Source organism: Falco punctatus (genome assembly GCF_963210335.1).
Source record: "Falco punctatus genome assembly, chromosome: 7".
Classification (NCBI taxonomy): Eukaryota; Metazoa; Chordata; class Aves; order Falconiformes; family Falconidae; genus Falco; species Falco punctatus.
The window spans coordinates 27,577,851-27,590,428 of NC_137587.1; the positions used below are offsets into that span (position 1 = coordinate 27,577,851).

Genomic DNA, 12,578 nt, shown 5'->3' on the forward strand with positions numbered 1-12,578 from the left:
AAAGATGTTATTCTCTACTTCCCATCAGCAGGCGATGTTTGGCCACTTCCTGGGAAGCAGGGCTTCAGTGTGTGTAGCAGTTGCTCCCAAAGACAAAATGTCATAAATAACAAATGCCCCCCCTTTCCTCCTCTCTCAGCATTTCTATCTGAGCAGGCATCATATGGTGTGGAATATCCCTTTGGTCACTTTGGATCAGCTGTCCTGGCTATGTCACCTCCCAAAATCTCACCCACCTCCAGCCTCCTGGGGGGAGCGGGCAGGGAAGGTTGGAGAGCCAGCCTTGGTGCTGTGCAAGTGCTGCTCAGCAGTAGCCAAAACTCTGCTGTGTTACCACCATCTCTCTGGCTACCAGTACAAGCACAGCACTATGACGGCTGCTGTGGGGCTCAGCCAGACCCAGTGCATCTCTTAAAGCAGAACAGAGCAAAAACCAGGCCCCTTGGAAGGATCCACAGGCTAGAAAGAGCCCTAGCATTGGGTGGGACAAGGGAGTTGTGGCTGTGACTTGTCACAGGTCATTGGCTCCTTGTCATCATTAGGGAGGGCTGCAAGGAGAATTTCTTACCCAGAAGAGTTTCTAATGCAGAGGAGCAAAAGATGGAGCAGGAGCGAACAGAGATGTGACTTCCCAGAGGGAGTACTGGCATAGACACACAACCCGCAATCCCAGGTTGGTGCCAGATTTGTTAGGCTGCAGAATTTATGTGGTTCCCAGTATCCCCCCTCCTCTGCTTTCTGGAGGCAGATCCGTGCTGTGTTTTTGCACTGTGCCAAGGAGGAGGGAGACAGCTTGCCGCCCCAGCATGTCATGCCTTTAGCTTGAAATAGCTTGGGGGGGGGGGGGGGGGGGGGGCCTTGGAAAGGAGAGGGGTCACGGGATTCAGGCTCCTCAATTCTTTGGGAGAAGCAAGTGGAAGAGATGAAAGAGGGATTTAAAATTGCCCGGTGGTGTTTTCTGTTGGGAACTGGTGGGTGGCTGCAGGCACCCTGGGTTATGCAGCCAGGATGTGGCACCAGTACCCACCCCTGCACAGAGGAGGGGGAGCAGCGCACACATTAGTAGGAAGGTGTCTGACAAATTGCGTGTAAGGTAAAATTTGCCAATACCTGCGCTTCCCCAGCAGCAACAAAGCCATCACAGCTCGTGCCAGAGAAGAGATTCCTGGGACCAGCTGACAAGCCAACATGAAGGAATCCTCCCAGGGCTCAGGGCAAGGAGAGTGATTGAGCATGGTACCGCAGGCTGGATGTGGGACACAGCATCTTGTTGCTTGCAGGAGCCACAGGTAGAATAAAATGGCCTAAGTATCTGCTGTTTCTCTGTGACATCCCTGTATTTTGCACTGATCAGTCTTTCCCTTGGTCACATCAGTTAACTCTGGCTTCACTTCCCTTGCAGAGGCCAAAGGAGCTCTATTTTATCTTAGGAAAGCTTCCTAGTGTTACAAAGATCATTTCTCAGCTTTGGGTGCTATGGGCTTTCATCTGACAGGGACAGGATGAGGCTTTTTTTTCTTTCTGCTTGTCAGCACTGGTGCCACACAGGATCCCCTCCCCAAGGCAGAGCTTCTGTTGCTGGAACAAATGTCACTCACCTATTTACTGATGTGGTTGTAGTAGTTTTTGTCTGAAGTCCCCAAAAAGATGTAGAGACTGAGTAAAAAACAATCTGCAGGATTTGGTTACTTGAAGGTCATCATCAAGAAACTTCTGTTTGAGTCTCTGGAGTACAGGTGATTTCTTTCTTGATTACTTGCAAATAGGCTTAAAGAGAGAGGAAAAAAGATTTACTTTACTGAAATATTTGGATGCTCTGCAGTTGTTTTAGCTGCAGAGGAAAGTGGAAGATAAAATCCTTCAGAAGTGCTAAGATCGTATTTGTGGCACTGACTTAAGATTTTTGATCTCAACTCACATAAGGAAAGGCTTCCCTTTTGCCCGACCTCCAAAGCAGCCAGAGCCTTTGTGGCTGTGCTGTCTGCTGCTCAGCCCTCCCTTTCTAATTTTGAGGTTCGTGGTCAGTTTTGTCCAGATCTGAGAGAGAACAGGAGAAGTCTCAGAAATAATTCAATTTCTCCAGCTCTTGCAAAAAACAGCACTTGGGTACAGAAAAGAAACCAAGATGAGTGTCCCGTGCTCAGCTATGAGTTATGCTGGGCCTGCCTGATAAGGAGCGAGGGAATCCTCCTCTCAGTGCTCCTTTGCTGATAGCATTTCTGTTGCTGCAGCTGACACGTTTGCCTGGGAGGCAGCACAGCACGTGTGGCAATCAGCAGCATCCTGGCCACTAGCTCGGCATGCACCACATGGAGGGACAGAAACTCCCTGGTTTCATCAGCAAAGTGCTCCCCTGCACACACTAAGGAGATTTCTCTCCCCAAAACTTTTTTTTCATTTTATTTTGTAAGGCAAAACATTATTTCAAGCTTTTGAACCTGAGACAGGATGTGGTTTGTTACTTGCAAAAGGTATTATAGAACTAGAAATCCTAATTTTTGCTCTGCTTAATTGATAGGATCACAGTAACAACTAGACATAGTAATACCTTGACAGTTAAAGACATGAGAGGTTAGAGGTTAATTTTGCTGCCAAATGGCAGCAACTTGTACCAGCAGGAATATTCAGAGCAGTCTCTTTAATTTGTTAAAAGCACAGTTTCATTCTTTGAACAGCTGAGTTTTCTGCAATCACTGGTCTCCAGTTGTTTAAACTGCACTATCATCTTGTATCCTCCTATTGCTGTGTCCTGGTACGTCAGTAACAGCGCTAGGGAAAGCTGCCATCCTTTCTGATGCCTGTCAGGCCAAACAAGGGCAATTTAATGTAGCAGCTTTCATCAGGGAACATTTTGCAGCTCTCTCTAAAAACAGAGTTTTATTACTACATTTATTGTTAGTGGTGAGATGACAGCCAAATGCTGTTATCCTGTGACGTGCTGCTGAAACGCTTTCTCACTTCAGCTGTCACTTTACAATTAAAACAATTCAATATAGAGGATAAAGTAATATATTTCTGTGAGGAGCATTAATATGTTCAAACATTTTAGTCAGTATTTTGTCCTAATGGCAGTGGGCAGAAGCTTTATGGGATTTAGTGTCACTCATAAAAAGTAAGGCAAGACTGAGTGAGATACTTGAGGGGGTTGGAGCTTTGAATGCACAGACTTTTTGTTAACGGTGTTGTATCATGAGGTCCTCACAAGTATTAACAAGTGTTTGTCATGACCTACAGTCGTGCTGTGGATACCTCCTTGCCTCGCAGCGCTAGCTGCTGCTGCGCCTGAAGGAAATGGTCCTGCTCCCAGCTCTCGTCACAGGCTGGCAGGGAGCAGTGAGGCTTGAAGAGGGCTGGTGCCATGTACCCTGCAGGCAGCGTGCTGGGCTTTCCATCCTAGCCGTCGATCCCAGAGTCTGCCCCTTGCTCTTGTTGCTTCTGCTCTTGACTAGCCTGCATGGCTCCACTGTTCCTCCTGCTCCCTCCTGTCTCACCCTTCACCATGCTCCTGCCTCCAGCTGCTTCCTCTGCTTCTGAGGGCTCCCATTTCAACTCATCCTTCCTACCAAACCCGACTTTGATCTTTACGGTCTTCATTTTAAAGTGGTCCAAGCCTGACCTGACTGCCCTCGTCCAAGTTACATCAGCATTCTTCTCACGCACCTCACTGAGAAGCTGAAACGGGTTTCGGTGACTTACATTGCAGTGAAAATCCATGGCAGGTTTCTACCTCTGGTGTCCTAGGTCTGTGACCACACCCCTGAAATGATTCAACATCAAATTGATTTATATTTTATAAATACATGTATAGATTATATAGTTATACTTAGTGGAGGTACCAGCACTCAGACTTTGTACGGCTAACACTGCGCAGTGGAATATCTTCTCTTCCAGGTCAGTTCCCAGCTAGTGAGAGGCACCGTTGGGGATGGCGAACACCACAGCGTCCCGGCGCCAGTAGGCATTGCTGGGCTGGTGGGCCTGGGTTCACACAGGTCTTGCTACAACTGTAGTGTGAAGAGGGGGAGCCAGGTTTCAGGGGTGGGCTGAGGAAAGGAGGATCATGCGACGACATTGTCTGTAAAAATAAAAAGTTGGGAATCAACAAGTCAGCTGAATTTCCCATATGCGGTACTAGAGGCTGACTTGGAAAGAAATGTTTCAGCTAAAATGGCAAAGTTATGTATAAAAAGGAGACATATAAAAATGAGACAAACTTTTCTCATAAGAAGTTATTTTGTCTAGAGAAGTATCTTAAAACCTCAGTAAGTGGTAAGGTGACACCATTTCTGTGGCAGATTGCCTGGGGAGATAAGTCCTTCTGCATACCCATAATTCATGCATTGAACTCATCCAGTTTGAAGCATCCCTCAGAGAACTTGCCCATCCTAGCAACTCCGTAGTACGTCAGCAAGAGCTTCCTCATAGAAGGGGCCTGTAGAGATGATTTTTCACAAGCTGCTTGCAAACACTGCAGCAGGGACTTGAGCCTCCTGCTGCCTTGCCAAATGTATCTGCCCTCCAAGGTACATTAAGTACTGTAGGAGAGTTTCCTCAGGCCTTGTTGCCTAAGGCTTCTCCCTCATCTCCTGCTGCAGGGGACAGAAATTCTGGTGTTTGGGGTGTGAAGGAAAGCCCTGGCCCACGGGAGGCTGGAGTCAGGGCTTGATCTTCTCTTGCCTGCAAAGATTTCCAGTCCTGTACCTAAATCCCTCCCGATACCTGCCTGCTGCAGAGGGGACAAGTGCTTGTTACTCACCCGCGCTGCCAGCTGCAGGGCTCCCTGCGGCTGCCCCAGGCATGGCCCGGGGAACATGAGGGATCTAACTTCAGGAAGATATTTCAAGGGACATTCAAAATGCTGGCTGCACGTTGCTCTGTTGGCTGCCTGACTGTGAGCGTGCGAGTGTGTGATCCTTACTGTAGGATTACCTGCAGACAGTCAGCTGCTGGGGCTGGCTTTGCTTTGATCTATTTTTTTTCAAAAGGAAAAAATGTTAGAAGGCTGCTGGGGTCCCAGCTAGAAATACTGGAAAGGAAGATGAAGGATATCCAACCAAATACATAAGGAAAGGGATATGGCAACCCTGAGTGCATAGCCCTTGCAAGTAATTAGTCAAACAATTCCCTGGTGTAAATTCATTCACGCATGTTAGAGAGAGAGTTGGCTGCTGAGTTAAGCTGCCGGTGGTGCTGCTATTTTGTTAGGATAGCTAGAAAAAACCAACAGTTTGCTTTTTTTCCAGGCAGCAGACTCAGTAGGTTTCAACTGGGCCTCGTTGAATAACTTAGGCTCCCCTATCAGAAAGGTACAATTTCAAGTTTAAATCAAATGTGCATGTGTGCATGCAGAGAAAAGGATCAGAGGACTTCCCTTCTGCTTTCAAAAGTAGTTTGTATTGACTACTTGTTTATTTATTTTGTCCTTTCCTATTTGTAAGCTGGTATCTGTTAGGCTGAATGTTATTCATATATATATATAAAATATTATATATTATATATATTATTATTATTTTAAAAATGGTTGTTTCAGGGTGTGAACTGTAGTGGAGAAGGAACTGCAACTCCTTCCCATTTCCTCATGGAAATGAATTCACAGAGCAGAATGCTGAGATGCCCACAACAAGGTGCTGTGTGGTGGCTGACTGTACAAAAGAATGACTGGAAATGCCGCCTGGCAGGACAGCAAGAGGCAGTTTCTACTCTCAGGTATGTTTTCAGAGGAGATTTGAAACCCACCTGCTGGGGATAGGTTCAGGCATCCTGCTGGGAAGTGGCTTATCCCTCTGGTTTGTGAGGGAGGCCCCCTCAACTGATGGTGGGGTTACTGCACCGCTCCTTTTCCGGGCATGAACTGCTGTGTTCAGGGCATCTACACTGGTATTGCCTAACTACAGGTGGCTTCTCTGGCAGCCCTGGCCTTTGAAAAGTTGTGGGTTTTTTCCTACAGGAAGAGGTGGATCTCTCTCTCCCTTCTCTTTCCCTTCTGTGGCATTCAATCTGATAGCCAGCAAGAGGAATAACAATTAATAGGCTAGGCATGTATTTCCTATAATCACATTGTTAGACAAGTGACCTAATGACATAAACTGATTTCCAAGGTGCTATTTCAGCAGCATTAGTCATTTCTCCTCCTATGAAACTGGCATTTTAACTTCCCAAAGCCCCACGGCTGTTGAGTGGATATTTTATGTAAACCATGCAGCATTTGAAATGTTCCTAGCCCTGTGTAAAGGTTCCCTCCAGCCCCTGCACAGCACCCTGGCATACAGTGTGACTTCAGCTCTGTACTATGCAGGAAAGAAATCTGCTCTGATGATCCACGTGGCAGAGAGTTTCTGTAATCTATATCATGAGGTCACATTTCAATACTGGGAGCAACCAAGATTGAAGTAATAATTTAGACCACTGGAGTAAATATAGTTTTTACATTAGCGCATTGCAGACCTAACTTGGGGGATTATGTCACAGGATATTTTTTCTGATTTGTCTCAAAGAAAATTTTAAGGCCTCCTAGTTATTGCCATGGTGATGTTGCTCCAACTCAGCGTTGAAATTTCCCAGAGAGTTTTATAATCAATTGTGAGGGAATTAAATGTTTGCTCTACCTGAAATGAAACCAGTTTGCCCTCGTACTGAACTTTCTGTATGGTACAAGTTTGGACTGGGGATGCATGTACTGAATTTCAGATATCAAGTCAACCGGCCTTTTTCGGCAGAACCTTGGATCCTCTCATGCTAGAGCAGATTAAATTTACCTTGCTTCATATGAATGCAAGATGCTTTTCCTCACTGCCAGAACAAGACTTCTATGTCACCCCACAGCTTGTTTCTGCAGGACAGACAAGTGCAGCCCCAGGAGTCCTCCAGACTGTTCTGCAGGCTTCTCTTCTTGAAAGGCTGTGCTGAGGAAACAGCTCAGCCCTCGCCATGCTGCAGAATCAAGTTGTCAGGAGTAAAAGCTGTTGTAAATGGGGCTCTTGGAGAGAAAGTCGCCATTGTACTGCAGTAAGGGCTGTTTGGGCTAAATTTAGCCATTAAAATCAACAGTAAAAACACAGCCTTCTCCAAGCTGGAATGATTCAATTTGACCAAGCAGAAAAGTGTTCCCTTATTAAGCCAATTGTAACTCCCAATAAAAAGGCTTCAAACTGAACCTGGCCCTAAAGGCCTTGGGGAGCCAAGAAGCCAGGAGATTGCAGCCAGGTGTTTCATAAAGCCAAGGCTCTTAATGTTTCTTTCACACTGGCAAGGGGCAAAGCAGCCAGCTTTCTGGAAGCATGCTAGCAAGTGCCTCTGGTCCCCTCTCTCCCAAAGCCACGTTCTTTTGTTTTAGCCCGTTCGAGACAGGGCTGTGATTACAATGGTTTGTTTCCAGTGCAGATCCTGAACTATCACCACCGCTAAGGTGGTTTGGAAGGGGGAGGGACCAGTCCCGAGTCTTACCCAAAGACAGAGCTGAGTCTTTCTGATGGTGAACTCACAAGAACAAGTCCCTTTCTGTGTGCCGGACTGTGGCATGGGATGTGTTGCTGTATGTAAGCTTCTGGGTTTTTTTCAGAGTGCTTGTCTACCTCTGCACAAAAAGTAAGTTTTATGGCAAAATATAATAAACTCAAGCTAGCTGCAGGTGTGCTAGCTTCAGCACAGGACCTGGGACTCCTGGGGTAAGCGCAGATCTCTCTGTGGGCTAATTTACTGGCTGGTGCTGGAGGTGTCCCAGGTACTTCTACAGTGCGCTGCTGTGCCGCGTGTGCGTGCTGAACACGGGGGTACTGGCTGGCAGGCCTCGGGCCCTGAGCATGCTGGCCTTGTCCCCTTGCCAGCACAGACCAGGATTCCCAATGCTGTTGCTAAGCCTCTGCTTAGTTCCTAACCAAGCTTCAAAAATATTCTCGAGTGGGTGAAGCTATACTGGAGAATGTCTTTATGGGAATAATCTAACATTAGCCCCGAAGAGGGGACAGACTAACCATTTCAGGCTCTTCCTCCCTCGTGCTTTTCTACTCTGCTTCCTTCTAGTTCCTTTCCTGTTCCTATCGTATTTTTTTCTTACGCTGTTGTGTTTTTCCATCACTGAGACTCCTTGCAATGCACAGCTTTAAAGCGTGGTCCCCACCATCACTAAATTTGCAAGCTTTTGTTTCAGCTCAGTAATATTTCTGTGCTGTTTTTTGTCTGAGGATCCAGTTCTGCATCATATCGAAAAAGTATTACAGAGCCCACAGGGGAATGGAAAATTTCAGGATCCCTTCTAAAAGGATAACAATAGAGTCACACTGATGCAGGTGTTTAAGCTACATTCGAGGTGGCAGAATTGGGAAGGAGATCCCAGTATCTGAGTACTGCTTAACCCTCTGCTGCTGACGGTTTCTTGTCGGGGACCGTCCCGTGTGATCGCTTTAGTTCAGATGGTTGTAGCAGGAGGGTGTTCGGGCTTTGGCTCGCCTCGGTGTTCCCGTTAACTGTGGCTGTTACTCTGGCGTAGCGATCGCAGCTGAAAGCTGTGTGACAAGCCCACCGGTGTTCTCCAACAGCCGCGGGAATCGCGGTGTCGGTAGGAAAAGCCGCGAGGTGAGGTGTGGAGGGCTGAATGACCGCAGTGGTTCTCCGGGACGTAGCGAGGCCTCGGTAACCCGCGTGGCGCTCGGCGGGGCAGACGGGGGGTGCCGCGGGGAGCGGGGCCGGGGTAGGCGGGGGATGCGGCAGCGGTGCCCGGGGAAGCGGGGCCGGGGGAGTGGAGGGTCCCCCCCTCGGGGCCGGCCGTCGGACAGGGAGAGGGGCCGGGCAGGGCGACAGGGCCGAGAGCGGAGCCTCCGCAGAAGCAGCGCGGGGGGCTCCCCGGTCCCGGGGCCTGGCCCCCCCTCCGAGCGGGGGCCGGGTAGACGTCAGGCGGAAGGGAAGCGCCCGGCAGGCTGCAAGTGGGCTCCGCTGCCGTCTGAGCATGCTCCCGCGGGGGCAGCGCCGGGGTATATAACGGCGCCCGGGCGCCGGCGGCGGCAGCAGCGGTTCTGCTGAGGCAGGCGGGACGCTTCGCTCTGTTCCGCCGCTCTCCGGTCCGCGCCTTTCCGCACCGCACCGCACCGCGCCTCTCCGCACCGAGCCGCGCTCCGCTCCGTCCTGCGCTCTACCGCCTCGTACCGCACCTTTCCGCTGGACAGCACCGCTCCGCATCGTACCGCACTTGCCCGCGCGGCACCGCCCGCGGGGTCGGTCCCCGCCGGAGCCCCGGCGCCCGGCACGGCCGAAGCAGCGCGCCCCGCTCCGCCGGCCCCGGCCCCCGCGGCGGGCGCTCCCGCGGGCGGCAGGATGGCCGCGAAGCCGGCCGAACTGATGGGCATCTGCTCCAGCTACCAGGCGGTGATGCCGCACTTCGTCTGCGTGGCCGAGGAGTTCCCGCCGCCCGCCCGCCCCGCCAAGGCCCCCAAGGGCAAGCTGCGGCGGCCGCGGCAGTCGCGCTTCAAGACGCAGCCGGTGACTTTCGACGAGATCCAGGAGGTGGAGGAGGAGGGGGTGTCCCCCATGGAGGAGGAGAAGGCCAAGAAGTCCTTCCTGCAGTCTCTGGAGTGCCTGCGGCGGAGCACCCAGAACCTCAGCCTGCAGCGGGACCGCCTGGGCAGCTGCCGCCTCCGCAACAGCCTCGACTCCAGCGACTCGGACTCGGCGCTCTGAGGGCGGCCCGGCCCGGCTCGGCCCGGCTCGGCCCGGCGGGAGCGGCCCGGCGGCGGCGGCGGCACGGACTGGGCTGCGGGAGCCGCCCCGCCGCCGCCCGCGGAGCGCCCGGGGCGGGCAGCCGGCTCGGCATGTTTTCTAAGAAAGCGCTTGTACCTTCGTTTCTATTTGATTGTATGAAACTCTCCGTTTAAAAGACGAAAAAAAATATCTTTTCTATTTGTTAGAAAAAATGAGCTGTTTTAGATGCATTGAGCTGCTGGACTTTATATTTATTTTTGCATTTAAACTGTTGACTGCATTAATTTAATATGTTTCTACCTGAATGTCTGTTATTATTTCCATAAGAGAGTAATAAAATCTGATATATTTGCACAGTACATATCGGACTGTCCTTATTTCAGGGATCTGACCTCTTCCAGCTCCCCTCACCCCTTCGAGGGTTAAAGGGATTTAAAGGCTGTAGGAAGCAGGTGCAGAACCAGTAGTGCTTTCGTCCAGGATGCTGCTCGGAGAGGTTTTGCAGTCTGTGCTGTCAGGTACAAGCTGAGACAAGGGCCAAGAGAGACTCATTTTAGACAACTTTAATTGCTTCTTAGCGATCTTTGCGTTAACCTGAATTGACGCTTAAGGAGCGGTTGTAAGTGGTTGTGTCTGAGAACCTTAATGCAACTGGGTGAGCCTTGTGCGTTCACCAAAGTGCCTATATACTTTCTGTTCTTATCCAGGTTGGTTTTGTCTCTTCTCCCCTTCCTCTTCTGATCTGTAAACTGTTTAGTGCTGCAGACATGTTTGGCAATGGGATACAATGCAGTTTGGTTTACTAGAGCAGGCAGTATTGTGTGGACAGGCTTTTCTTAGAGTTGAAAAGCAAAGGTATTTATATGTGGTATGGGAGTGAAGTTATGTGGGGCTTCTCTGTGTGTGTGTGTGCAGGCACATGGAAGATTTTGTGAGATTTTCTGTCTACAGTGTATGTGCTAAGGACAATCTGAAGCTCCCTACAGAATGAAAAGCAAATTCTTGGACTGGGAATCTTCTCCCTGTATTTTCTTAATTCTTTTTAATGATTCCTGTGCTAATAGTCCTGGCTTGAGCTGCAATCATACTGATAAATAGGGATGAACAGCATGCTGTGAGCTTATTGGGGGGTAGGGGTTGCAGCAGAGCAAAAAGATGAGTGTGATGCAGATGGAGAACAGGGTATCTAGTTAGAGCTGGCAACCATGGATTTGTACCCTCTGGGCACTGAGGAACAGCAGATGACCTGCACGAGAAGCCCGATGGTGGCTCCCAGCTCTGGGCACAACTGAAGCTTGACTTTCCGTAGCTTAAAGCTGAGGAAAATCGGGGAGGGGGGAAGGGCTTGTTTTTGGATGTGTCCTTTGCCAACTTTCATAAATACAGGAAGTTTCAGAAATGCCCTTGCAGCAGGAGAGCCAGCTGACCTCCAGCACTAAGGGATGGTCATGCACACAGTTCTACAGGTAAAGGAAACAGGTCTGGGCTCTGGCCCAACCTCCTTGTAAAAAAAGCATTTAAACCACCCCACCTGTCCCCCTGCACGCAGTCTGCGAAACAACTTCTCTCCCTCTGCTGTTAGACCCTGATGGCTGTTCTCTGTGTGGACGCAGTACATATACAACATCTATGTACATAGCAAAGCAACTTGACCTCCAGAATAGCTTTCAGCCAGGCAAACTGGACTTGGTAAGAAATAATCAGTTACCAGCAGCTGGGCTGATTTTATTCAACGGATTCCTAATGCTGTTACAATTCTGGGAGTTAGGGGTTTGTGAAAGGGTTTGAAACATCTGTGGGAACTCTGTAGCCATGTGCTTAAATGTTGCATAGCGTACACAGTGGGCTAATGAGCTCCATAAAGGATCTCCAGAGACTGTATCCATCCTCCCCATACTGCAGGTTTCAGGCTACTTTTTAGCCTTGCTTTGCTGTCAGCTCTGGTACAAATCCCCATGATACACAAAGTGTGCAGTAGCTTCAAGAGGCTGCGAGCACATGATCCTCTTCCCCACTCATTGTTTCTGTTTAGCAGCTGGACTAATAGCAGGCCATTTACCTTGGTCCTTCCCATCCCTGCTTTAGCGTGCAGCTGCGCTGCCACCACGCAGGAGGCACAGGAGGCTGTGCTTATGCCAGCCAGCAGCAGAGCGATGGCTTCCTGGAAGGGGGAAAATAGCCGTGGTCCCTTGTCTGTTTCAAGACACAAATGTTAACACAGAGGACAAAGAGGGTTTGAGAATCTCCTGTAGCATAACAGTTGAGAAAAAGCCATATTCCAGTGGTTAGGCTGAAAAAATGTTTCCCTTCAACTGTTCTTTGTTAACATTTTTCTGCTCCATCTCAAAAACGAATAACATGGGAGACGCCAGTGCTAAAGATAGGCTAGTGTTTATCTCCAAGCAGTTACAATTCAGGCAAAAGGGTGAAAAGCCAGGGTGTTTTAGTTCTGTCCTGGAGAGGCCCTCCTGAATGCAGCTGGAAAAATAAAGCTCCCTTCCAGTCTTCCTGTGCTGCTAATTTTGAAGGTTTCTCTTGCAGCAGGTTTTAGCATCATGGCCATCTATCCTGTAAGGATTGCAGGAAGACCTATTAAATTCACTTTATTGAGGGTAATGACTATATCAAAGGGTTTTAAGTCTGTCACCCACTACCTAGGCTTGAGATGTGGGTTGTGCATTTCCTTTCAGCAATTCACAGCTTAAAAGCATCCAGCAGATGCCACTTGCAGTGGTGCTCCGCATGGTAGTGAGTAGGCATGAGCATTCTGCGTCTGCACAGGAAGGAGCTGAGAGCCACACGCTCATGGCGCAGAAAGACAGGTCTCAGGGCAGAGGGGAGACTGAGCACCCCAGGGTGGCCTTCAGCCCTATTTCTCCTTATCACAG

The 12,578-nt window shown here is 49.5% G+C and overlaps 2 protein-coding genes across 4 annotated transcripts in view; both read left to right on the plus strand.

The window, feature by feature from the left end:
• The window catches only part of ALKBH3 (alkB homolog 3, alpha-ketoglutarate dependent dioxygenase), an 81,510-nt gene that overhangs the window by 26,041 nt on the left and 42,891 nt on the right, over positions 1–12,578 (plus strand). Inside the window, exons 10-11 of one of the 3 annotated variants that reach the window (XR_013929253.1) lie at positions 5,531–5,706; positions 7,376–7,649. The gene's annotated coding sequence lies outside the window, so the exon portion shown is untranslated. Of the gene's footprint in view, positions 1–5,530; positions 7,650–12,578 lie in introns of those variants that run through there. The other 2 variants (XR_013929252.1, XR_013929254.1) reach the window with 2 other exon arrangements.
• Positions 7,791–10,049, plus strand: LOC308066681 (uncharacterized protein C11orf96 homolog). The gene has a single exon (XM_080394257.1). The coding sequence runs from the start codon at positions 9,307–9,309 to the stop codon at positions 9,667–9,669; it is 363 nt and encodes a 120-aa protein (XP_080250383.1). The 5' UTR covers positions 7,791–9,306; the 3' UTR covers positions 9,670–10,049.

What these genes read in the sequence shown, in the direction of transcription:
- LOC308066681 (XM_080394257.1), top strand. Translation starts at nt 9,307, where the DNA reads ATGGCCGCGAAGCCGGCCGAACTGATGGGCATCTGCTCCAGCTACCAG.